The 23,829-nt window shown below is 46.3% G+C and overlaps 1 protein-coding gene across 3 annotated transcripts in view; it reads left to right on the plus strand.

Moving 5' to 3' along the window:
* Nucleotides 1-23,829, plus strand: part of ATP9A (ATPase phospholipid transporting 9A (putative)) — a 136,809-nt gene that overhangs the window by 81,075 nt on the left and 31,905 nt on the right. For all 3 annotated transcript variants that reach the window (XR_013831626.1, XM_079945246.1, XM_079945247.1), the window contains 3 exons: nucleotides 13,200-13,361; nucleotides 21,786-21,878; nucleotides 23,046-23,129. Coding sequence is in view for 2 of the 3 variants with exons in the window: in XM_079945246.1 (XP_079801372.1) it covers nucleotides 13,200-13,361; nucleotides 21,786-21,878; nucleotides 23,046-23,129 (339 nt within the window). In the remaining variant the exon portion in view is untranslated. The remainder of the gene's footprint in view (nucleotides 1-13,199; nucleotides 13,362-21,785; nucleotides 21,879-23,045; nucleotides 23,130-23,829) is intronic.

Below are 23,829 nucleotides of genomic sequence, written 5' to 3' on the forward strand. Positions count from 1 at the left end.
GTGGTTCAGACGGGCAGCGCATAAGGGGCACAGGTCCCATGAAACCACATTCCTTTTTTAAAAAACAGCTTAATTAGGATATAATACACATACCATACAATCGCCCGTGTGACAGATACATACAGGTCAGTGGTTTTTTTAAATAGTATATTCACGGAGTTATGCAACCATTACCACAGTCGATTTTAGAATCGATTTTTGTGACACTTTTGTCAACCCAAAAGGAAGCACTCCGTGCCTGTATTCCCATAGACTCCCACCCTCCCTCCCTCCAGCCCCTGGCAACCACTGACCTACTTTCTATCTCTGTAGATTTGCCTGTTCTGGACATTTCATACAAGTGGAAAGACACACACACATTTGGCGTCTCACCTCTTTCACTTAGCGTGTATTTTCAGGATTCATCCACGTGGTAGCGTGTGTCTATATTCATGCCTTTTTATGGATGAACAATATTCCATTGAAGGGATAATACTGTGTTTTGTTTATCCAGTCTTTGGTTGATGAACATTTGGACTGTTGATACATTTTCTATGTGTATATATATATATATGTGTGTGTGTGTGTGTGTGTGTGTGTGTATTTTCTTTGGGGGGCTATTGTGCTATGAACACGTGTCCAGGTTTTTGCGCAGACATATGTGTTCATTTCTCTTGGTGTACGTGTAGGAGAGGGATTGCTGGGTCACGTTAAATTTATGTTTCGCCTTTTGAGAAACTGCCACACTGTTTTCTGAAGTGGCTGTGCCGTTTTAAATTCCCACCTGCAAGGTATGAGGGCTCTAGTTTCTCTGCATCTTAGCCGACACTTGTCATCGTCCCTCCTTTTGATTCTCGCCGATCTAGTGAGTGTGAAGTGAAATCTCATTGTGGTTTTGATTTGTGTTTCTGATACCAAAGGTTAATAACGTTGATAACGTTGAGCATCTTTTTATGTGCTTATTGGCCCCTTTATGTATCTTCCTTGGAGAAATGTCTATCCAGGCCCTCTGCCCACTTTTAATTGTGTTATGTGTCTTTTTGTTATTGAGTTGTAAGAGTTCTTTATGTATTTGAGATAAAAGCCTCCTGTCAGATATATGATTTCCAAATATTTTCTCCCATTCTGTCTTTTTGTTTGTTTCTTTGTTTGTTTGCGGTACGCGGGCCTCTCACTGTTGTGGCCTCTCCCGTTGCGGAGCACAGGCTCCGGACGCGCAGGCTCAGCGGGCGTGGCTCACGGGCCTAGCTGCTCCGCGGCATGTGGGATCTTCCCCGACTGGGGCACGAACCCGCGTCCTCTGCATCGGCAGGCGGACTCTCAACCACTGCGCCACCAGGGAAGCCCCCATTCTATCTTTTATGTTCTCGATGGTGTCCTTTGAAACGTGGACGTTTTAAATTTTGATAAAGTCTAGTAAGCCGCATATTTTTGTATCTAAGCATCAACTCTTGCTAAAGCTGAAAGGATTCGTGTAATTCTGTGTTCAAGAGCATAGGACCTGGTAATACAGTTGCCTGTGTAGTGTTTTCTGTAAGAAGCCCCTAACTGCTTTTTCTCTCAGGGTGCCATATGATAGGAACACCTTTTGTGTAGGTGTAGGCAGAGCACTCCCTGGCCCAGCATGAAAATGGTATCATGTCCTTTGCCCCCTGACTTGAGTGTAGTTAAGACACAGTCCGTGTTTTACTAGTCTGTTAACATTTTGTTTTTTTTCTTTCCAGTCTTCCTTCCTTTTTTCTTTCCTTAAAAAAAACTTTTATTCTGATTATGGAAGCAATTTTTTGTAGTGTGGAAAATTTGGAAATTTCAGAAGAATATAAAGAGGGAAATGGGTTATTTTCAACTTCACTCACAAAAGATAACAATAGGTAACTTCCCTTGAGTATTTGGTACACATCAGGTCCTATTTGACGTACTGTGTATTATTCATTAAATCTTCCCAGCAACTAAGAGGTACTATGATTATCCCCGTTTTCAGAAGAGAAAGGTCAAGGACAGAGAGATTAAATACTTAGCCTGAAGTTCCTAGTTTTTTGGTTTTTTTTTAAGAGTTCAAAGTATAGTGGCTTTTCTTTTCTCTTATTATTTTTTAATTGAAGTATAGTTGATTTACAATATTATATTAGTTTCAGGAGTACAGCAGAGTGATTTGATATTTTTAGAGATTATACTCCATATAAAGTTATTATAAAATATTGGCTATATTCCCTGTGCTGTACATTACATTTTTACATCTTCCCTGGATTTTTTTTTTTTAGACTTTTTAATTTTGAAATACTTTCAGATTTTTGGAAAAGTTGTAAAATGAACGCAAAGAAGTCCCCTTTACCAACACTTTACTCAGATTCTTCAAATGTGAACACGTCTCTGCTTTTGCTTCCTCTTCACCTTTGAAGAGTAAGCTTCAGGCGTGATCCCCTTTTATTCCTAAATATTTCCTAAAAATACTTTCCTAAATATCTCCCTACAAAACAAGGTCATTTATCAGAATCAGGAAATTAACGTTGATACAGTACTGTTATCTGACTTGCAGATCTTATTAAAATTGCATCAGCTGTCCCACTCACTTTTTTTTTTACAAAAAAAAGAAAAAAGTATTTTCCCCAGATCAGTAGCCAGTCCAGGGGTACACACCACATTCAGTTGTACCGCCTCTGGTGTCTCTTTTATTTTTATTTTTTAAATTTAATTTTTCTTTTTGGCCAAGTCGTGTAGCATGTGGGATCTTAGTTCCCCAACCGGGGGTCGAACCTATGTCCGCCTGCAGTGGAAGCTCGGAGTCATAACCACTGGACCATCTGGCGTTTCTATTAACCTGGAACAGTTCCTCAGCTTTCCTTGACCGTCACAGCCTTGACTCTGTTGAAGAATACAGGTTATCTGTTTTGTAGAATGTCCCTCAGTTTGTATTTGTCTGACATTTTCTTATGATGTTGACTCAGGTTATGCATTTCTGGCGCTGTCCTCGGTGCAGGGTATCCGGAGACGCATGGTGTTGGCGTGTCTAGGTCTCGGAGATGTTAACTTAGGTTTCTTGGCTAAGGTGGTGTCTCCCAGGTTTCCTCCTGGTAAAGTTGCCGTTTTCTGTGGCTGACTTATGTTACAGCACCAGTCCCGTAAGTGACAGGGTCGGGGCTTTAACCCAGGGAGTTTGTTTTCAGAGCCCAAACTCTTAATCCTTTTACTAAACCATTTTTCAGAAACCACTAAATATTAATTTTTATTCATTTGATATATAGCCCCTCCACTAGGTTTTCATGTATTTTTTTCGTAAAAAAATGAGCATTTTAATATAGTTACGGGTTTTGCCTATATTTGTTCTTTTTTCACTAATATTTTATCATACCTGATTCTCAATTTTCTCGAACATTACACAGTTTTTCAGATTCACTGCCTACGGTATGGACCCTAATATCTTCAACTGTTCTCGTATTATTGGAATTTAGGTTATTTCTATTTTTGAGCAACAGTGTTTATAAACATTTGCAGTGAGTATCCTTACACTTGCTATTTCTAGAAATGGTGTGACGGGGTTCATTAATTCACCAGGTATTTTTGAGTGCCTCCCTTGAGCCAGGCACTGTGGAGTCTACGTTAAACAAGGCAGCAGCTCACACCCCTTGGGGCGGCAGGAGTGAGACAGTTGCCTGAGCGGGTTCCTTATCCCCACTGTGTGTCTGTGACGTGGGACCCACAGGAGGGTGTTGTGAGGCCCTTAGTATGTGGTCAGTAAATCCTGTGGGTCAAACTGAATGAGTATGTTTAAGGCTCATGACGTAAATTACCAGAGTGCTTCCCGGGATTTTTTTTTTTTTTTTTTTAACCATTTTACTCTTCCACCAATGTTGCAAGGACTCCCAGTTATGATGATGATGATGATGATTTTTGTTCATTTTAAGAAGGAGGGACGGGCTTCTTTGGTATGTGAAGTGTTTTGGAGGTCTGGACTCATCTGAGAATATCCGTGAACCAGTGGTTGATGTGATCGTGCGGGCGGAGGTGGGGGGAGGGTGGCACAGTTAGAATCTTTTCCAAAGATCAGAAATGGCAGGACACTTGGGTGTGTCTTTCCCTGCCCAGTCTCTTCCTCCTTTTCTGGGGCAATGGAATGTGTCCCCTGGGAGACGACGCCTTCTCATCTGCTTGGTGTTTGTGGAAGAGCTCAAGCTGTGAAGCCCAGTTCCTCTGTTGACCACTGATATTTGAACCAGGCTTTTTAGGGGTGAAAAATCTGGTAACCCTTGGCCAAATTCGGAGATGGGAATTGTGTGCAGAGAGAAGGGGGAGGTGGGGGGTAGGTGCGGGTGAGCCTACTGAGACGTGTGCCCTGGAACCGGAAGCTGGTCATATTTGTCACCGTGTCTTAACCAGGGTTCGTCTGCTTGATCTCGCCTTTCCGTTTCGGAATGGGAGGATGATACCATTGAATGGTCCATGTGAGAAAGGACCAGATTTTTGGTAGTTACGGACTGGGGACCAGTAGCTTGTGGGTATTTCATAGCATTTAAATTAAATGTTGGTGATCCGGTCAGCACTTGTGCCTCTGGGCTCCGATTGGCTATTGACATGCATATATGACGGTCTTTAATGCCTGTCCCACACCCCTGGTTCCCACTGAACTTTGATATATTTGTTTTAGGGCTGTGCAAAGATTTTTCCATGAAGGTAAATCTTCCATGGAATGCTTTGTGCTTTTCAGCTCCTTTTTGTTAAAGAGAAGAGCCCTTTATCTCTGCTGTCCATTAATTGCCTTTGGATTCAGATTTGTTTTGGTTTTCTAAGATTCTGAATAGCAGTTTGCTTTTTTTTAAAAAAGGGTATTTTCTTTTGGTCTTTGGTGTCTTCACAGAGGTCGGTGTTACTTTCTTGGTTTCCTTTTCCCCACAGCTTTCTTTATTTTTTTTATTACACAGTCATTTCATGTTTATGATAGAATATACGAAAATGTAGAGAAGAAAAAAAAGTAAACCATCGTCCTACTAACTGAAGGTATACCCACTGTTAATATTTTACTCACCAGCCTTTTAAACTACTTCAAAAGATGCGTACCTCAAAATATAAATCTGTTTATGTAAATATACCGTCTGACAGAAAATAGGTTAAATCTAGTTCCAGTGCAATCTTTCAGAAAGCTGTACTGTTTCCAGATCCCTGTGGGATTCCACGTAGGAGTGGCTGGGTCTAGAATCCTACCTTTGAAATTCTATATCAATAAAACCTGGCTGGTGCGGGCAAGGTCAGTTGATGGAATACATACAGAAGCCAGTATCCTCTTTACGTTGGAGCTCCTGGAGTAATTTCTACCAGTTGGCCTAGGATTCATTTCCTGTAACAGAAAGCAGGATTTCCTAAATTTGTTTCCTGTGCACATTCCGCCTGGGAAGCCTTGAAGTGTCTGTATTCAGCTATTGATTACAGCCTGGGGGGCACTGCCCCCACCCCCCCGACCCCCCGCCTGTACAGTAAACTCCCAGGGGAAATGAGACAGATGTAATCTGGCCAGAGAGAAGTGGTCCTAAGATGCTCGGGCGAGCAGGCTTCAGCCCTGACAGCATCCCATCGTTTGCAGTATATTTGGCAGTGTTGGGGGGGGGGGGTCACCGTGACACAACTCTTAACGTGTCCTTCTTGGCGTGAGTGGTCATGGAAGTGCTCTCCTCCGAGCAGATAGAATCCACCCGGGGACCGTTCATTTGTCTAAAGAAGTTGGTAAACATAACCTGTAATTTTCACTAGGTAGTGTGATAACCACTGTTCATGTTCGGGTGCAGAGTTACCCAGATTCTTCCTGAATGTGGGCATACATGTAGAATTACAGTTGTATGTTTCTCTGGTACAGAATCACACTCTAGTACAAGGAGGGAAGGAGGGTGAAGTGAGTTAAGTCCCATCCTTGAGAAAGCCAGATGGTTTTCATGGTCCTGTAGGGTTTATGTGTGCGTGCGTGTACGTGTGTGCGTGCATGTCGGCACGTGTACATATGTGCACGAGTGTGGGTGTGAACACGTGCACGTGATGTGTGCACGACTGCTGTTGGAGCGTGTGTGGCGTGTGGCTGTGCATGGGTGTGTGTGCGTGTGTGTGAGTGTGAATGAAAGTGGCCTGCTGTATGTGGCTGTGCCTTGAGTAACTCAGTGACTTCAGAGCCCTTAGTTACAAGTTCTGAGTAATGTGTGGGATGTTCTGTGTGGCCACCCCTGCTCAGGGTGCAGTGCGGGAAGTCTATCTCCATCTTCCCCTGAGGCACCCCGCCCCCTCCTTTCTCACAGTCTTTACACAGGGCCCCTCCCCTGACCTCTGCCTCCGAGCTGCCCACTGTTTTCAATATCTGAGTACTTTGCAGAGATAATTCTTTGCATACGTTAGAATTTTCCTCACCCTTTAATTATTAACCTATTTAAAACATTTAAGAGCACAATTGTAAATTATAGATAAAGTTTTGCACCTTGCTTTGCGTTGCTCATCCTTCCAAAGCATGTCCGTGTGTGTGGTGTCGCTGTGTGGGACGTCAGCTGAGTTTTGCTAAAATGTTGGGTTGCTGTGTGTTCTGTCATCTCGCAATGGCATTTCAAGACCTTCATTACCACTAATTTTTCTGAAAGATGGGGGCATCGCACTACCCCTCCTTACCCCGCAGTGCAGCTGCGGGTCGTGTGTCACTGCCAGGGCGGACTTGATTAGCGGTGTGATTTTAAGCTGCACTCAGCCTCCTCGTAGGTAAAGAGGGGCTGATACATCACACGGAGCTCATGGCCCTTAGAGAAGAGAGGGAGCAGTGAGGGGAGCAGTGATGCTGCCAGTGGTAAGAAGGGGTCACCTGTTGCTTATCTGCTCTGTTCCAGGCACCGCGTTACGGGCATCCCTTACCACCTAGAATTACTGTGATCGTGCTGTTTGCAAATGAGGTATAGATTGGCTAAGGAATATTCCCAAGGTCACACGGCTGGCGAGATTAAAACCCGCAGCCCATGTCCAGAGGTGGGGCTCGTAACCCCACAGGACCACGTCCCTACCCATGGCATGATGGCTTAAAAGTGCTTTGTCAACTCACAAGTGTTGCAGAGAGTGAAGCACTTGCGTTTGGGGAGCTCAGGGTGGATACTGGGTGAAGTTCCAGAGTGTCCAATTATTTTTAACCGACTCCGGTCCCCTTGGGACACGTGCACTGAGCCAGCGTTGTGTCTGGGATCTCCAAAACTCAGTGGCACCTTTTGTGTGTGTCCCTTCCCTCTTTTCTCATCTTATAAGCTTCCGGGCTTGGTGATAATAACCGTCTTCTGCCAGACCCCAGAAGCCTACCTTCTGAGTGTCTCGCCTTCACCGTCCATCTCTTCAGGATCCGGACCTTAGAAGGGAAAACCAAAAAGGATGTGTTTCTCCGCTAGTCCACAGTAACCTTGAAATGGCCCCCTTGCAAGTGGCCGTGAGAGCGTGGGCGAAGAGCGAGTGGGTCTCTCCTCCAGACGTGAGTCTGTAGATGGAGAGCATTCCTGCATCCATTAGAATGTCAGAAGCTGGGAGTAATGCAGACAGGGGTGATATAAGAAAAAGGGGTATACAGTGAAGGTACAGCTAATCTAGAAGCAGATTTTATTTTTAGTCCCCCCCCCCCCCGCACTAATTATAAGAGTAACATTAGCTTGTTATAGAAAAAGAAAAAAAATTACAGGAAAGAAAAGCCAAAAATGTTCTGGTGTTTTTCCTACCTATTTCTCTTCTGTATATATATGATGTATGTTCGATGACCTTGATTTGTTCCCTTGCGTTATCCCTTTCCGGTAACTATCTATAGTAAGAATATTCTTAGTGGCTGCTCTATATTCTGCAGCTTAGATACACCACAGATTATTTTCTCTGTCTCCCAAGCGTAACATTTAGGGGGTCCCCCACTTGTGGCTGTCCTAAATAATGTCATGATGGAGAGCCTTGCTCATTCAATCTCTCTGTACATCTCTCAGCATGCATGAAAGGTCCCAGTTGTCTCATTTTGCATTTTCTTAACGCTGTTGCAAAGAGTGAGGATAAAAACCGTTGGGGAAAGGTAAGCCCGTGGCCTTGAGGGGGGGCCGGCAATCTCCCGTCCCTTTGCAGCCTTGGGGTTTCTTTTTCCTCCATAACCACATCCCTGTGGGTCCCCTGAATGCCTCCTCGTGTCTGAGCCTCAGCTCCAGGCTTCAGACAATGCCAGCATTCAGATGTGTGCACGATGGAGTGTGGAGTGTTGACCCAGAGAGATTTAGGAGGCTGGTGGGGCTCTACCATCCCGTTGCCAGGGCCTTGGACCTGAGGGTGAGGTCAAAGAACAGCGGTCGGGAACTTAAGGAAAAAATCCTCCATCAATGTTACGTATTAACCACTGGGGTAGAATTTTGAAAGAAGATTCTGGTTGCTCAGAAGATAGGGGTCCTGTGTCAGGCAGGACTATGGGGTTTTGGGGGCACTGTAGAAAACTGTCAAATGAGCCTTCCTTGGTATTAGCTCATCCGCGGCCATACATGCAAAAGTCCTGTCCCATATCACATTAGTATTGGGCCAGAATGGACTTAAGTAAATAGTCGTTTCTAAGTGGCTAAATTTTTATGGAGATGATGCCATTCTTCCTTTTCAAATACTTGTTTTTAGCAGAGTTAAGTCCCAAGAGGCTGGATTTCAAGTATAGGGTCAGGAAATTCGGGTCAGGGAGCGGCCTTTTGTTCTACCACCTTGTCCACTGATGCTTAAAAGCAGCAGGCGGGGGCTTCCCTGGTGGCGCAGTGGTTGGGAGTCCGCCTGCCGATGCAGGGGACGCGGGTTCGTGCCCCGGTCCAGGAGGATCCCACATGCCGCGGAGCGGCTGGGCCCGTGAGCCGTGGCCGCTGAGCCTGCGCGTCCGGAGCCTGTGCTCCGCAACGGGAGAGGCCACAACGGTGAGAGACCCGCGTACCGCAAAAAAAAAAAAAAAAAAAAAAAATGTAGCAGGCTGTTTTTTGTTTGCTCCATGCTGTGTTTAAAAGAAAAGCAGCAATATTTAAAAATCACTCAGTGTTCTATAAAAATCAGCTTCTCCTGAGAAAGATCAGATCTGGAAAGACTGGGCCCAGTTTTGACCTGGCAGCAGTTAGCCCCCTTCCCCAAGCCCTGTCCCTAGGTGGCCGGCCCTGCCCCGGTCCGCTGCCTGCCCTGCTCCTGTTGGCATTCAAACCTGCAAACCACCATGTGGCCCATTTTGGAAGCTATTTCTTAATAAAGTAAAGAATACCTAGGCCTGTGGGTGTTTATAAGCTTGAAAGGCCTGGCTTCGGGCAGACTGGCCATTCTTTGTAAGCCTGGGTGTTTATCTGATTGAATGCCCCCGAAGAACCGTTTTAATCAGATAGCAGATTCATGCATGTTCTTGTATTTCATATGCATCCTGCTTTTGACAGGAATTCAAGGCTCTTTAGCCTGTCTGGCGTAATTCCCAAGCACACATTCCCAGGTACAAAGAGAAGATTATTAAAGCTTGTCACAGGTGGTTTATTGCTGACCAACAAATGATGAAAAAGCCCTTTCATGGACAGCTCTGACAAGAATTCTTCAGATGGGCTTTTTTTTTTTTTTGGAGGCGGAAGGGTGGAGTAGGAGGCTCTTTTTTTAATTTCCTGACCCAAACCAGACGCACAGCTGACTCGTGGAGCCCAGATCTCCCGCTCTGGCCCTTTCTTGGTTTCTAGCATTTGCTTTTGCCTCTCATTTATTTGTTCATTCATTTACCTTTTACGAGGTTTCTCTTTCTGCTCTTCTGACCTCCGGGTAGTCTGACCCGAGGCCCCCTGAGACCCCAGCTCCGGCTGTTAAGGACAGCGAGACTCAAGACCCTGAGATTGGGGACTTCCCTGGCGGTCCAGTGGTTAAGACTCCACGCTTCCACTACAGGGGGGTGCGGGTTTGATCCCTGGTCGGGGAACTAAGATCCCACCTGCGGGGTAGTGCAGCCGTAAGAAAAAAAAGACCCTGAAATCCTTTCTGATTTGGCAATACAGGATGATTCTTTTGAATTGAAGCTCAGACCCTCTAGCAGAAGCAGCCTCATTTACATCATCTTGTTTCAGGAAGGGATTGAGTTGCCCACCTGACCGCTGAAATGTTTGTCCCCGCTGCTGTTGAGAATGGTTAGTGAGCTCCCCAGTTCTAAACTGCTCTCTTCTCAGTAGGACCTGGGGGATTTTATATGTTCTGGTAGAAAGCAGCTTTAAATTAAAACTGACTTAATGTTAAAGTCGGAATAAGGGAGTGTAAGGTGAGAAAGAAAGGCCCCCCTGCAGGGCTCATATCCTGTTGGAATCAGCCCCCAAGAGGACTTGTGAGGTTTTGATTAGGACCTTGGACCCAAGGGGTGGGAGATGGGAGGTGGGGCAACCAGCACAGTCAAAGTAGGTTCCTTAACTCCCTTGAGGGGTTTGCTGTAGAAGAAAGTATGGTTAGAAGATGTTTCCATTCAGCTGTAATTCATGCTTCCCCGGGAACACTTGTCACTGTTGATCATTTCAGATTCATGGTGCAACTTCCCCTCCAACACAGTCCTGTGGGGTCTGCAGCAGGGGGACCCAGGCTGGCCAAGGCCAGAACTGCCTCTACGGCCCTGAAAGCCACTTCCCGTTCTGGAGTTTCAGATCCTTTCTTGATTGAAGTTAAGAACAGGCTTTGGGGGAATTAGTGTATCTCCTTGAAGCCCAGTATTACAGACTCTTCACATCTTTTCAGAGCAATTAAATACGTTTTTAAGGGGTGAAACAACAGCTGTTTAAAAGCAAGGATGAAAAACTCTTTTCCCTAGGAGTCGTGTTGGAAAGCATCCGAAGAAGAATTTCCTTTTTCTTTGTTACTAAACTGGTATGTAGAGGAGGATGTCAATTTAGTCAAGCTACGTACTTGTAATAATCTCGTATTGTGTTGGGATATTTATTTACTTAATTAAAATTAAAAATATGAAAAATAAAAGATGGGGCTTCCCTGGTGGTGCAGTGGTTGAGAGTCCGCCTGCCGATGCAGAGGACACGGGTTTGTGCCCCGGTCCGGGAAGATCCCACATGCCGCGGAGCGGCTGGGCCCGTGAGCCATGGCCGCTGAGCCTGCACGTCCGGAGCCTGTGCTCCGCAACGGGAGAGGCCACAACAGTGAGAGGCCCGCGTACCGCAAAATAAATAAAAGAAGTGCGCGTACACACTAAAATATTTCAGTAGTATATAGAGAGAAGAGTGAAGTAATTTCTCTTCATGTGTATCATCCTATAAGCGTTTTAGTGCATGTACCCAACGTTTTTAATATTTATATGGATGGGATTTTTAAATTTATATCAGTGTTTACTGATTTGTTCATTTTAAACTTGGAAAGAAGATTGTTAGCAGATAGGACAGGCCATATTGAAATTCAGAGTGATTAGATGAAACAACTATATGAATGAGTTTCCAGAGACTTATGGAAGTCTTAGCAAACTTAGTTAGTAGCAAAACTAACAAACTTAGTTAGTAGCAAAACAAACTTAGTTAGTAGCAAAACTACAAACTTAGTTAGTAGCAAAACAAACAAACGAAACCAAACTTGATTAGCCCTTTCTTTTGGAGGTGGAGGTCAGTGGGGATTAGGAGGTGGGCACCTTTGGGGGCTGTTACTATGCCTGCCATGCCCCCCGTCAACTTTCTAACGGTGACAGTGAGTCGGGTGACCGGGCACACCCACTAAGGATGCCCTGATGTGTGTGCGCCCGTGTTTAGAGAACAGGCATCTGGATGGCCCGGGACTGGCACTCTCCCTTGGGCTACTTGGGTCAGCTAGACACAGGATTCGATCTCATCTCAGCCTGTGGTAGCTGCCCGCCGAGAGCAGCTCGCCTGGCCTCCCTGACTCTGTTTCTTCGTCCGTCGGGTAGAGCTGCTTGGTACTTCCTGCCTCCATGGGCTGTGCTGACAAGTAAACACGATGACCTTGTGGTTCGTACGCTGTAGGCTCTTCGTACTTACCCCTGTCTCCCCCCCCCCATGGTGCAGCCCCCTTCCTGTGGCAGTGGCGGTGAGGGCTTGGTGGTCTCCCCTCCCCAGCTCCCCCTTCTGTCCCCGCCTTTTCCACTCCTATTTCCTTCTTTCCCTGAAGACCCCAGACCAGATTCATCTGTAGACGTGTTCTATTTTCTTCATGGGCGTTTAAAACGTGCAGCTTAGTGGCTTACATTGAAAAGTTAGAGATCTCAGGGACAAGGTCAGATTTCTGGTTTTTCTTGAGAAACTGGAAGCTCTGGCCACCCTGGGTCCGCATTCCCGCGGGGCAGCCTCCTTCAGAGGGGGCACTGGCTCCTGCCTGCCGCAGTTTCCACTGGTCTGGCCCCTGTCTTGGAATTTGCATCCTCCATGCCTTTGACTGGAAGTGAAGCAAACCTTGCTCGGGCTGTGAGAAGATTCCAGCTGGTGACAGAACCGTAGTCCTAGGAAGTGTAGCGGGTGGTGGAGGGTTTGGCTGTGCACCAGGTAGATCCAGGTTCCTGCCTAGCCGGCCGTTGCCCCGGAGCATCACCTCAGGCAACTTAATGAGCTTCCGTAAGCCTCAGTTTCCTCATCTGTACAGACCAGTGTTCTCCCCCTGTCAGTACTGCCTGCCATGTGGGGTGGGGTGATTCTTTGTCATGGGGGCTGTCCTGTGTGTTGTAGGATGTTTAGCAGAATCCCTGGCCTCCACCCACGAGATGTCAGTAGAAAATATCCACCCCCTCCTCAGTTGTGAAGCCAAAACTGTCCCCAGACGTTGCCATGTGCCCCTTGGGGGGCAGAGCTGCCCAGTCGAGCACTGTTGTCGATCCCCTCCTGGTTGAGTGTGTGTGAGTTTAACAGGGAGCCTGGAGGTGAGTCGCCCCACCCCGGCATCGTGCTCCTGGCTTCCCCATGTTTGTGGTTGGCCTGGTGCAGCTCCTTCCAGACGTGATCTCTGGTTGTGCTGATCCTTGAGTGTGTGCGGTTCTCTCTGCCACAGCTCTGGCGCGTGGCCTGCTTTAGGGCCCAGGAGAGACGGCAGCTCTGAGCGCAGAGCCCCCGCAGGCCTAGAGGGGCGGGGGTGGGGCTGTCACCGGCCAGCATGACCTCCCCCAGGGATGCAGGCCCTGCTCAGCCTCACCTGTCTCTGCTCCCCCGTCCACCTTTATGTTCATTTGCTTGACCTGTGAACCAGGATCCTCGGCTGTGTATCTGACCTTCGACCCTTGTCACATTTAGGTGGCCCTGGTGCAGTGGACCGAAAGTGTGGGCTTAACACTGGTGGGCCGGGACCAGTCTTCCATGCAGCTGAGGACCCCTGGTGACCAGATCCTGAACTTCACCATCTTGCAGATCTTCCCTTTCACCTACGAAAGCAAACGCATGGGCATCATCGTGAGGGTGAGTTCATTTATTTAAAATGGTTAAAAAAAAAACCCAAACCTGCCTAAGTCTGCTGTGTATGTCCCTGTGGCTGGACATTCTTTCTTACCCCTTTCTTTACTGTATTATTGCCTGTCGTTCAGACTAACAAGAGGATTTAATTCCCTCAGAAGAAAGAGAATTAGTTCATCAGTTGGCAGATCTCGTTTAGCTGCTCAGCTTTTGGTTAACCCACTTCCAGAGTGAAAGGTCTAATGAGTGTAGATTGAGCATTTCTTGGTAATAATACATTTCTCACTGTATACTCTTTCGTTTAATTAAGTGTTATTTTCTATTGAGGTGACATTCCCATGACATAAATTAATCATTTAAATGTGTAATTCGTTGGCATTTAGTACATTCACAGTGTCTTGCATCCACCACTTTCCTCAAGTTTTGAAACATTGGCATCACTGCCAAAGGGAACCTTGTATCCATTAAGCGGTCACTCTCCATACCTTCTTCCCCGTAGGCCCTGGAAACCTCCCATCTCCTTTCTGTCTCTAGGATCTACCTATTCTGGGTATTTCATATAAATGGGACTATACAATATGTGACCTTCTTTTCTGTATCTGGCTCCTTTCACTTAGCACAATGTTTTAGAGATTCATCCATGTTGTAGCATATATACATACTTCATTCCTTTTTATGACTGAGTAGTATTTCATGTTGATTATCCATTCATCCATCAGTGGACATTTGGGTTGTTTCTACCTTTTGGCTATTGTGAATAGTGTTGCTATGAACATTCATGTATAAGGATTTGAGCATCTGTTTTCAGTTCTTTTTTTTTTTTTTTTTTTTCCGGTACGTGGGCCTCTCTCTGTTGCGGCCTCTCCCGCTGTGGAGCACAGGCTCCGGACGCGCAGGCTCAGCGGCCATGGCTTACGGGCCCAGCCGCTCTGCGGCATGTGGGATCTTCCCGGACCGGGGCACGATCCTATGTCCCCTGCATCGGCAGGCGGACTCAACCACTGTGCCACCAGGGAAGCCCTGTTTTCAGTTCTTTTGAGTAGATACCTAGGAGTGGAATTGCTGGGTCCGTTTCCCAGTTGCTGGATAATTCTATCTTTTAACTTTATGAGGAGTCGCCAAACTTTTCTACAAAATGCTGCACCATTTATAGGGTTGGCCAAAAAGTTCGTTCAGGTCTTTCTGTAAGATGTTACAGAAAGACCTGAACAAACTTCTTGGCCAGCCCGATACATTCTACTAGCAGTGTATGAAGCTTCTGGTTTCTCCATATCCTCATCAGTGTTTGTTATTTCCCCCTTTTTTTTTTTCATTGTAGCCGTCCTAGTTGCTGTGAAGTGGTATTTCATTGTGGTTTTGATTTGCGTTTTCCTAATAGCTAATGATGTTGAGCATCTTCTCATATACTTACCACTTGTATTCTTCCTTGGAGACATGTCTGTTCACGTCGTTTGCCCACTTTTGAAGTGGGTAGCCTTTTATTGTTGTGTTGTAAGAGTTCTTTACGTAGTCTGGATACTAGACCCTTATCAGAGATATGATATACAAATATTTTCTTTCATTCTGTAGCTTGTCTTTTTGCTTTCTTGGTAAAATTCTTTGGATGCGCAGAAGTTACTAATTTTGATGACGTCCAATTTATTTTTTTCCTCTGTTGCTCTTGACTTTGGTGTCATATCTGAGAGTCCATTGCTAAACCTAAGGTCATGAAAATTTACCCCTATGTTTTCTTTTAAAAGTTTTTGTAGTTTTATCTCTTTAGATCATTGATCCATTTTGCGTTGTTTTCATATATGGTGTGAGTTAGGGGTTTTAACGTCATTCTTTTGTGTGTGGATGGAGAGTTGTCCCAGCACCGTTTGCTGCAGAGACTATTGTTTTCCCACTGAATAGTCTTGATACCCTTGTAATTAGACATTTTCGATGATTTTCCATTCATACAGTCCCAAAAGTTATTGGAAAAAAGTGTCGTGATCACTCAACATCGTCATTTTGGCATTAATATTTCAGATTTTCTTTTTATGTTTTTTGAAGCTTTTATTGAAGTACAGCATACAAAGAGAAAAGTGCAAACCTCAGGAGTGTACAGCTCAAGTGTTAACAAAGTAATAAACACAGAGTCACTTGCATCCCGAGCAAGGAACAGAATCCCTCCCACCATCACCCCAGCAGCACCCTTGTACCCCTTTCTGGTTACTGCATCCTTCCTTCCCACAAGGATATAACCACTGTCCCATTTCTACCACTGACTGATTTTGTCTCTTTTTGAACTTTATATAAAGGAAACTGTACAGTAGATACCCTTTTGTGTTTGAGTTCGTTTGCTCAAATTTATATTTATGTATTGATCCACACTTTTGCATGTATTATAGTTAAAAAATTTTTTTAAAGAAAACATTGTGCATTCAATTGAAATCCCATCTGTCCTTTCTAGATGTGCTTCATCTTCAGTCCTACCCCAGGTTTATCACTCCTGTGAATTTTAAAATACTATTATCAGACACATTGGGTATAAATAATATGTATTATGGTATTCATGTTTTTATTCTCTCTATAAAGTGTCATTGTAGTATGTATATTATTATTCCACATACTAATTTTTGTTTAACATTTTACAAAAAGCTTTATTTATGTTGATACACGTAATCCCACTTTATTTCTCTTAGCTGACTTGTTGTATTGCATTGTGCAAATATACCTCAGTTCCTTCCATCTGTTGCCGCTCCCTCTTGATACACGTTTAGGTCCTTGCCACTTTTTTTGCCGATAGAAAGACCGCTGCCATGTGTAGCCTTGTCTGCTGCAGTCTCCACTGTACATATGTCCGTGTTTTTCTGTGGACTACACCCAGAGGTGGACTTGCTGGGTGGTAGAATATATACATCTTTAACTTTACCAGGTTTTTTCAACTTTTTCTCCAAAGTGCTTATGCTAATCTTAGTCCCACTGTTTTTCTGCATCCTCACCAACACTTGATAGTGTCGGACTTTTAAAATCTTGCCAATCTGAATTAATACCTTGTTTTCCTATTTGCTCTTTTACTCACACTTTCCATTCCGGGAAGCCTGGAAGCCCTGTGTTCATAAGCCACTCTGCTCAGTAGTTCTTAAACCTGGCTGGTAGGGACGTCCCTGGTGGCATGGTGGATAAGAATCTGCCTGCCAATGTAGGGGACACAGGTTTGAGCCCTGGTCCGGGAAGATCCCACATGCCGCAGGGCAACTAAGCCCATGTGCCACAACTACTGAGCCCTGTGCCACAACTACTGAAGCCAGCATGCCACAACTACTGAAGCCAGCGTGCCTAGAACCCGTGCTCCGCAACAAGAGAAGCCACCACAATGAGAAGCCTGCGCATGCACGGCAGCGAAGAGTAGCCCCCGCTCGCCGCAACTAGAGAAAGCCTGAGCGCAGCAACGAAGACCCAGCATGGCCAAAAATAAATAAAACGAGATCTAAACAAACAAACAAACAAAACCTGGCTGATCATCGGAATTAACCATAGGAGCTTTAAAAATTGCAGACTACTTTGGTCCCAGTCCTATTTTGGTATTGAGATGGTTCCCTGGTGTTCTTAAAGGTTCTTCACATTGTTTGGCTCGGCTGGAGAAAATGCTGCCCCAGATCATGAGAATCTTTGGAATACGACTCTCTCATTCTTTAAACAAATGAGGATCCCCTCCGCTCTATCTACACAAGTGTTTCATGCCTTAGGGGTCAGAGTTGTAGATTCTATTGTAGTAAATTAGTAATAATAGAATTAGTAATAGGAGTAATTAGTAATAGTACTAGCAGCATTAGTAATAGGAACAGAGTTAGGAACAATAATAATAACAGAGGTAACATTAAATGGTGCTTATTGGGTGCTAGTCACTGTTGTAAATGATTTGCATAAAACAACTCATGTAGTTCTCATAATACCATTGCAGTTGGCATTTAACAGAGGAGAAAATTGAGGTATAGAGAGAAGAAGAAACCTCCCTAAGTTCATATAGTTAGAAAAGGTGGAGCTGGGCTTCTACCCCAGGCTGTCTGGCTTCCAGGTCATGCTCTTTATCGCCAGGCCCTGGGAGTTTGGGTGTGATGAGAGGGATGTGGGAAAGCTCACAGAGCACCCACAGTAATGTTGAGGGTAGTGTGTTAATTACGCATGGCGTTGTGACAGATTATCCCGCATGTGATGGCTTAAAACGACAGGAAGTGTTATCTGACAATTTCTGGGGGCCAAGGAGTCCAGGTGCAGCCTCGCCGGGCCCTCTGCCTCGGGATCTCTCATAGGCTGCAGTCATCCAAGGTTCAGCCGGGGCAGGATTCACTGCCAGGTGAAATCAGTGTTGTCAGCAAGAGTCAGTTCCTTGCAGTTGTTGGGCTGAGGACTTCAGTTCTATACCAGCTGCTGGCCAGAGGCCACCCTCATCCACTGCCCCACAGGCCTCTCCATAGACCGGCTCCCACATCAGCTGGCTTCACCCAAGTGAGTCTGTGAGAGTGTGAACAAGACAGAAGGCACGTCATCTCAGAACCGACCTCCCTTCACTTTTGCCTTATTCTGTTATTAGAAGCAGGTCCCTGGGTCCAGCCCACCACTTGGTGGGCCTGGATCACCCAGGGGTGTGAACACCCCGGGAGGTGGGGAAAGTGGGAGTCATTGAAGAGGCTGTTTCTCCAGGTAAAAGTTAGAAACAGCTCCATGAGCTGCAGTACTGATGGTCCAGTGACGTACGGTACGAATGTGCCTTGAAAACGACACATTTTAAGGGATTTTTACGTCCCCGGTGCCAGTAGTCTTAAGACTCTACCAGACATATATCCTTGGCAGTTTTTGAGTGGGATGGGGGCTTTTCTTCCCATGCAGCTGCTGCTTTTCCCACTGGTCTGTACCTAGCCTGCCCCGTGGCTTTTAAACCGTATCTTGAGTGCGTGTCTGATGTCAGGAACATCCACGGCCTGGAAGCAGCCACATGAATCCTGTGGGTGGGTGTTTCCTGGGGAATTAGAGTCGTTATCTACTATAGAATTGCTTTTATTTTGTTCCAGCCTTTATTTTTCCAAGTTCTAGGGCCATGGACTATGCTGGAGTCATTTGAGAGTTGAATCATCATCAAATAGTCCCGATATCAGCCGTTCTAGAATAAGTGGGCTGAGTGCGTCACCCTTCCTTTAGTTGCAAAGGGCTATCATTCCCAGACATGCATCACATTTTATGAGATGTGACCCCTGTATCTTCCCACAGCAAGAACGAGATCTGTGTCTGGGAGTATGGGATACTGTTGGGTGGGCAAATCTATCATTACTTTACAATAGCGCTCCACCCTTCCCAGATTATATTTTTAAAAAAATCAGCATTGGGAACAGATAAGTATGTATAGAAGGGGATCAGAACCTTTCATCTGTATTTTCATTACCCAAAGACAAGCACTCTTGCCTTTTCAGGGAATTTCCCTTCAGTTTTTTCTCTAAGCATAAATGAGGGTAAACAGCCGCACACAATTTTGTAAAACTGGCTTCAAACTCCACCTAAAGCTTCCTAAAGCTCCCACCCCCTCCACTGAATAATAAGTGTAGTGAAAATGTTCTCATATTATTAAAACATGATTTTTATGATTTTAATGTGGGCATGGTGTTTTGCTGAAAAAATGTAGCATTACTTAATCAAATATTCCTTCCTTGGATACTTAGGTTGTTTTCCATCTCTCACTACTAACAATGAGTCTGTGCACATCCATCTTTGTTAGGCTGTCTTTAATGTGATGCATATTATTTTGCTAATATTTTTGTTTTCTGACCTGTCTCCCTCTCTATCTTTGGTTTTGCAGGGTGCAAATCCGTGCCCAGGGCTGTGGAGCTAGCTCTCCACTTAGCACGGATCTCACTGTTCTCCTTTCGCGAAGTGACTCTCATCCTGGGGCCATCTTGCCCCCAGGGGACATGGGGACACATCTGGGGACATTTTTGGTTGTTGCAGCTCAGAGGGTGGTGCCACTGGCATCTAGTGGATAGAGGTCAGGACAGCCTCATACCAAAGAACGTTCCAGCCCCAAATGTTCATCGTGCCTGGGCCGAGAAACTCTCTTCTGATGTGGCCATCTTTTCTGTCTGTTGTTTGAAAGTAGCTGCCCAGTTACCTGATGTGAGGAAGTTTTCCCTCAGTTATAAAATGGTTCTCAACCTGGTTTAATGACGGTTGACAGTTATAGTTTTGTTCTCACCTGGCTCATCAACCCTCTTAAACATGTGTGAGCTCATGGACGGCTCTGTGCGGCGTCTTCCTACCCTCACCAAGCAAGGTCTGGTCTTTCTGTGAATCTCTCTTCTGAGAAGGTCAGCGAGGTTAGAGAAGCCGGTTTCGTCGGGGCTTGCGTGTTTGTCTCTGTGTCGCCAGTTTTGTTTTTGTTGTGTTACAAGATGTTCCACTGCCCTCCCCTCACCCTTCCCCCTTGGCGTGCTGAAGTCGGATCACTGGTATAGATCATACCCTTGTCACTGTCTGAATAAAAGAGGCCTTTGAACAGGTGCCAGAGTCAGACCACAGTGGAAAAAGATGAGGCCCCCAAACAATGCAGCACAACCAGCAGATCTCTGTAAATTTAGAGCGTAATCTTGCCATAATATGGGAACGAAGTAACCTTGTGATGAACTTGGTGGGAGGAAATGACTAACGGGAGGAGACAGTCGGCACAGTATTTATATTGGACAAGATGTCCGAGTTCTCTTGAGCCCCTTCTGGAGCAGAGGAAGCTGGGGAGGGGGACGTTATTTCCCATAGCAGCGTTTGGGTGAAGGCGAAAGGAAAAAGGAACCTCAGATGCTTTCATGTTCAGACCCCGCTGCTGTCTTTGGCCCGAGTCACAAGCAGGCATAGATGCAGTCCATCAAAGCAGCAGCCTGCAGTTCTGATGCTTTTAAAGTGCAGGTGCCTGTTCGTGGCCTGTGGGTGCTTTTATGAGTAAGCATGTTGTTCTAAAAGATTGTCCGTGATCAGAGGCGTTCGGAAGTTACTTTAGTCGATGAAACTATACCACTGATTTGGCCTTGGGTATTTATTTCCTATTCAATGAAGAGCTTACAGGCATGCATTCTGGGCTTCCTGGGGCAGCAGAATTTAGGCACGAGGTGGTGATGGCCGTGCTCACTTAGCCTTGCCCATCTCCATTGCCTCCAGCCTCCCTGCGATGCAGGTCTATGAGGAAAGAGTCGTGGGATAAGAATTGACGATTTCACCATCATTCCTTAAAGCCAGGGTTTCTCAGCCTCAGCACCGCTGACATTTGGGGCGGGATGGTTCTCTGTTGCGGGGACCGCCCTGTGCATTGTAGGACGGTTAGCAGCATCCTTGGTCTCCACCCACTAGATGCCAGTAGCACCTCCCAGTTGAGATAATCAAATATGTGTCCAGACATTGTCGGAAGTCCCCTGGGGGCAAAACCACCCCCATTCAGACCCCCAGCTTAAACCTTGTTTTCTACAAACAGTGCGACTGAGGGTCTTGAGGAGTGACTGTCACCCCAACAGGAATAATAACACTGGGTGAGCATGTTCTGTGGATGTTGGCCCTTTGCTACCTGCTCTACGTAGATGATCTCGTTTAAGCCCCAGCAAGCTATACGGTAAGAGTTGTTAGGGTCCCGATTTTACAGAGGAGGAAACTGAGGTCTAGAGAAAAGAAGTAGCTTGTCCAGGTGCACACAGCTGGGAGCTGGTACCGGGTCTAAGCATCTGATGTCTGTGCTGTGATGTCACCCTCTCCCCAGAAAATCTGGTCAGTGTGAACTGAAAATCTGGGTACTTTGCTCTCTAGCTAAGTCCTCAGGTAGACGTAAGGGTCCCACGTTGTCTAGAGCAGTAGCTGTCAACTGAGGCAATGTGTCCCCCAGGGGACATTTGTTAATGTCTGGAGACATTTTGGTTGTCACCAAGGGGATTGCTGCTGGCATCTAATGGGCTAGGGATGCCGCGGGAGATGGTGCCATGCAGAGTCCAGCCCCCTCACGGCAAAGAATTCTCCAGCCCCAAATATTAACAGTGCTGAGGCTGAGAAACCCTGATCTCGAGAATTATCTTACTTCCCAACTCTTTCTGGTAGACCACGTTTTGGCAATACCGGCAGCCCCGCGTATAAATTTAAAATTATCTTACAGTGTGAGGGTCAGTCTGTTCCCGTTAGAATAGTAATGACTGTAAAAACAGAGTTCTTCAATCCTTTTGATCTTGCTTTCATCATTTAATGATTTTCCAAATGCTTTGAGTTTTCTTGTTTTCTGTGGCCTTTGCCCCAAAGTGAGGCTCCCCTCTCACTTTTCATCTTCGGCCAAGTGAGAAAACACTGGCGTCCACTGAGTACACTTTGTGCGGCATCTCTCGTGGGAAGCGGCCACTGGAGCGGAACCAAGTGTTCCTCTTGGGTGTTCATTCCTCCCGGCCCCCCCTCTAGGATGAATCGACCGGGGAGATTACGTTTTACATGAAGGGAGCGGATGTCGTCATGGCTGGCATTGTGCAGTACAACGACTGGCTGGAAGAAGAGGTAAGCATGACGTGGGGTGTGGAAACGGGGCCTCGGATGCGTGTCCTGGAGTCTGTCCCTTGCATGGAATAGTGAGGTGGGTCCCTGCATGCGTTTTCTGGGGCTGTGTAACAAATCACCCCCAAACGTAGCAGCTTAGGAGGACGCGTGTAATTTCTTACGGTTTCTGCGAATCAGCAATCCAGCCACAGCTTGGCTGGGTCCTCAGCTCAGGGTCTCTTCGGCTTTGGTCAAGGGGTCACCCGAGGCTGGGGTCTCATCTGAAGGCTCAGCTGGGGCGGGACCCCCTTCCCAGCCCACTGGGAAGTGGTCATGGGCAGGATTCAGCTCCTCAGTGCCTCTCGGCCGGAGGCAGCCACGTTCCTTGCCATGTGGATGAAACAGAGAGAAGTGAAACAGAGAGATGAAACAGAGAGAAGTGACCTTCTTGGAAACGACCTCCCCTCACTTTGCCACATTCTGTCTGTTAGGAACAAGGCACCGGGTCCAGTGCACACTCAGGGCAGGTGAACATACAAGGGTGTGGGTACCAGGAGGCGGGCATCATGGGGCCCCGTCACAGGCTGCCTTGTCCCAGATTGTGACGTGGGAATTGGCTGCAGCAGGGAGGGAAGGAACTCTCCAGTCTGTCAGGCTGTTTCTGTTTCATCTCCCATCTCCAGGCGCAGAATTCACATTTTATGTTCAGTAATATCATATTTCCAATTAGTGAGTAACAAACCCAAGTGCCGACAGGGGCCAGGCAGATAACTCAGGTGAATGAAACGGGCCGGGATGTGTTTCCTGACAGCATCACACTTTGTGCGTTGAACGTGTTGGAATATTCTTCACTTGACAGCTATGTTTCGTGGGACCGTGTGGAAACAGCCGCCTTTCAGTATCACTGGCTGTGGTCATTTGGGAAAGTGCTCTTGTCAAAGGTTCAGTTTTTCCAACGAGCCTGAAATCCAGATTAGTCTGTGAGATCTTACTGCATTGACTTAAATTTTGAGCCCCCTTTGGAAGGTTTGCTGAGAGAGACTGCTTCAGGGGAAAGCAGCGTTCTGATTTACCATTGCACTGTCCCCTCGGGAGGGGCATCCACTTCAGCCTCCAGCCCTCCCCAGAGACAGTCCGGGATACAGAGCCCTCAGTGCGGCTCTCCGCTGACCAGGGTTTGCTTTTCAGTGTGGAAACATGGCCCGGGAAGGGCTGCGGGTGCTTGTGGTGGCGAAGAAATCTCTAGCAGAGGAGCAGTATCAAGACTTTGAGGTCAGTGGTTCTGTGACTTTCCTTTTACTTTTTAGCCCCACTCACCTCCCCATCTTCCCCTCCCTCATTCTGCTCTGGCCAGACTGACGTCATTTCTGAGCACACCAGGTTCTTCTCTCTGCCTAGTACTGTCCTCCCTCACAGAGTTCCAAGGCCCCCCTCCCTCACTTCTTTGGGTCTCAGCTCAAATGCCGCCTCCTCTGAGAAATCTTCCTGGATCCCCCATCTAAAGCAGCCCCGCCTCATCACTCCCCGTTGTCACCCTGTTGAACTTTCTTCACTGTATTTATCACCAGCTGTAATGACTTTATGTACGTATTTTCACATTCTTTTTTTTTTTTTTTTTTTGCGGTATGCGGGCCTCTCATTGTTGTGGCCTCTCCCGTTGTGGGGCACAGGCTCCGGACGCACAGGCTCAGCGGCCATGGGTCACGGCTCAGCCGCTCCGCGGCATGTGGGATCTTCCCGGACCGGGGCACGAACCCGTGGCCCCTGCATCTGCATCGTGGCCCCTAAACCACTGCGCCACCAGGGAAGCCCTCACATTCTTTTTGATAGCTTCTTTCTGGAATAAAATCTTTTTGAGAGCAGAGACTTTATCAGTTTGGTTTGCCCTTGTACCCCAACACTTACGATAGGCATTATAAACCTTTTGAAAAATATGAAATGAAACATTCAAATTTGAAATTGTAAACCTTCT

The sequence above is a fragment of the Stenella coeruleoalba genome (assembly GCF_951394435.1).
Source record: "Stenella coeruleoalba genome assembly, chromosome: 15".
NCBI classification, from domain to species: Eukaryota; Metazoa; Chordata; class Mammalia; order Artiodactyla; family Delphinidae; genus Stenella; species Stenella coeruleoalba.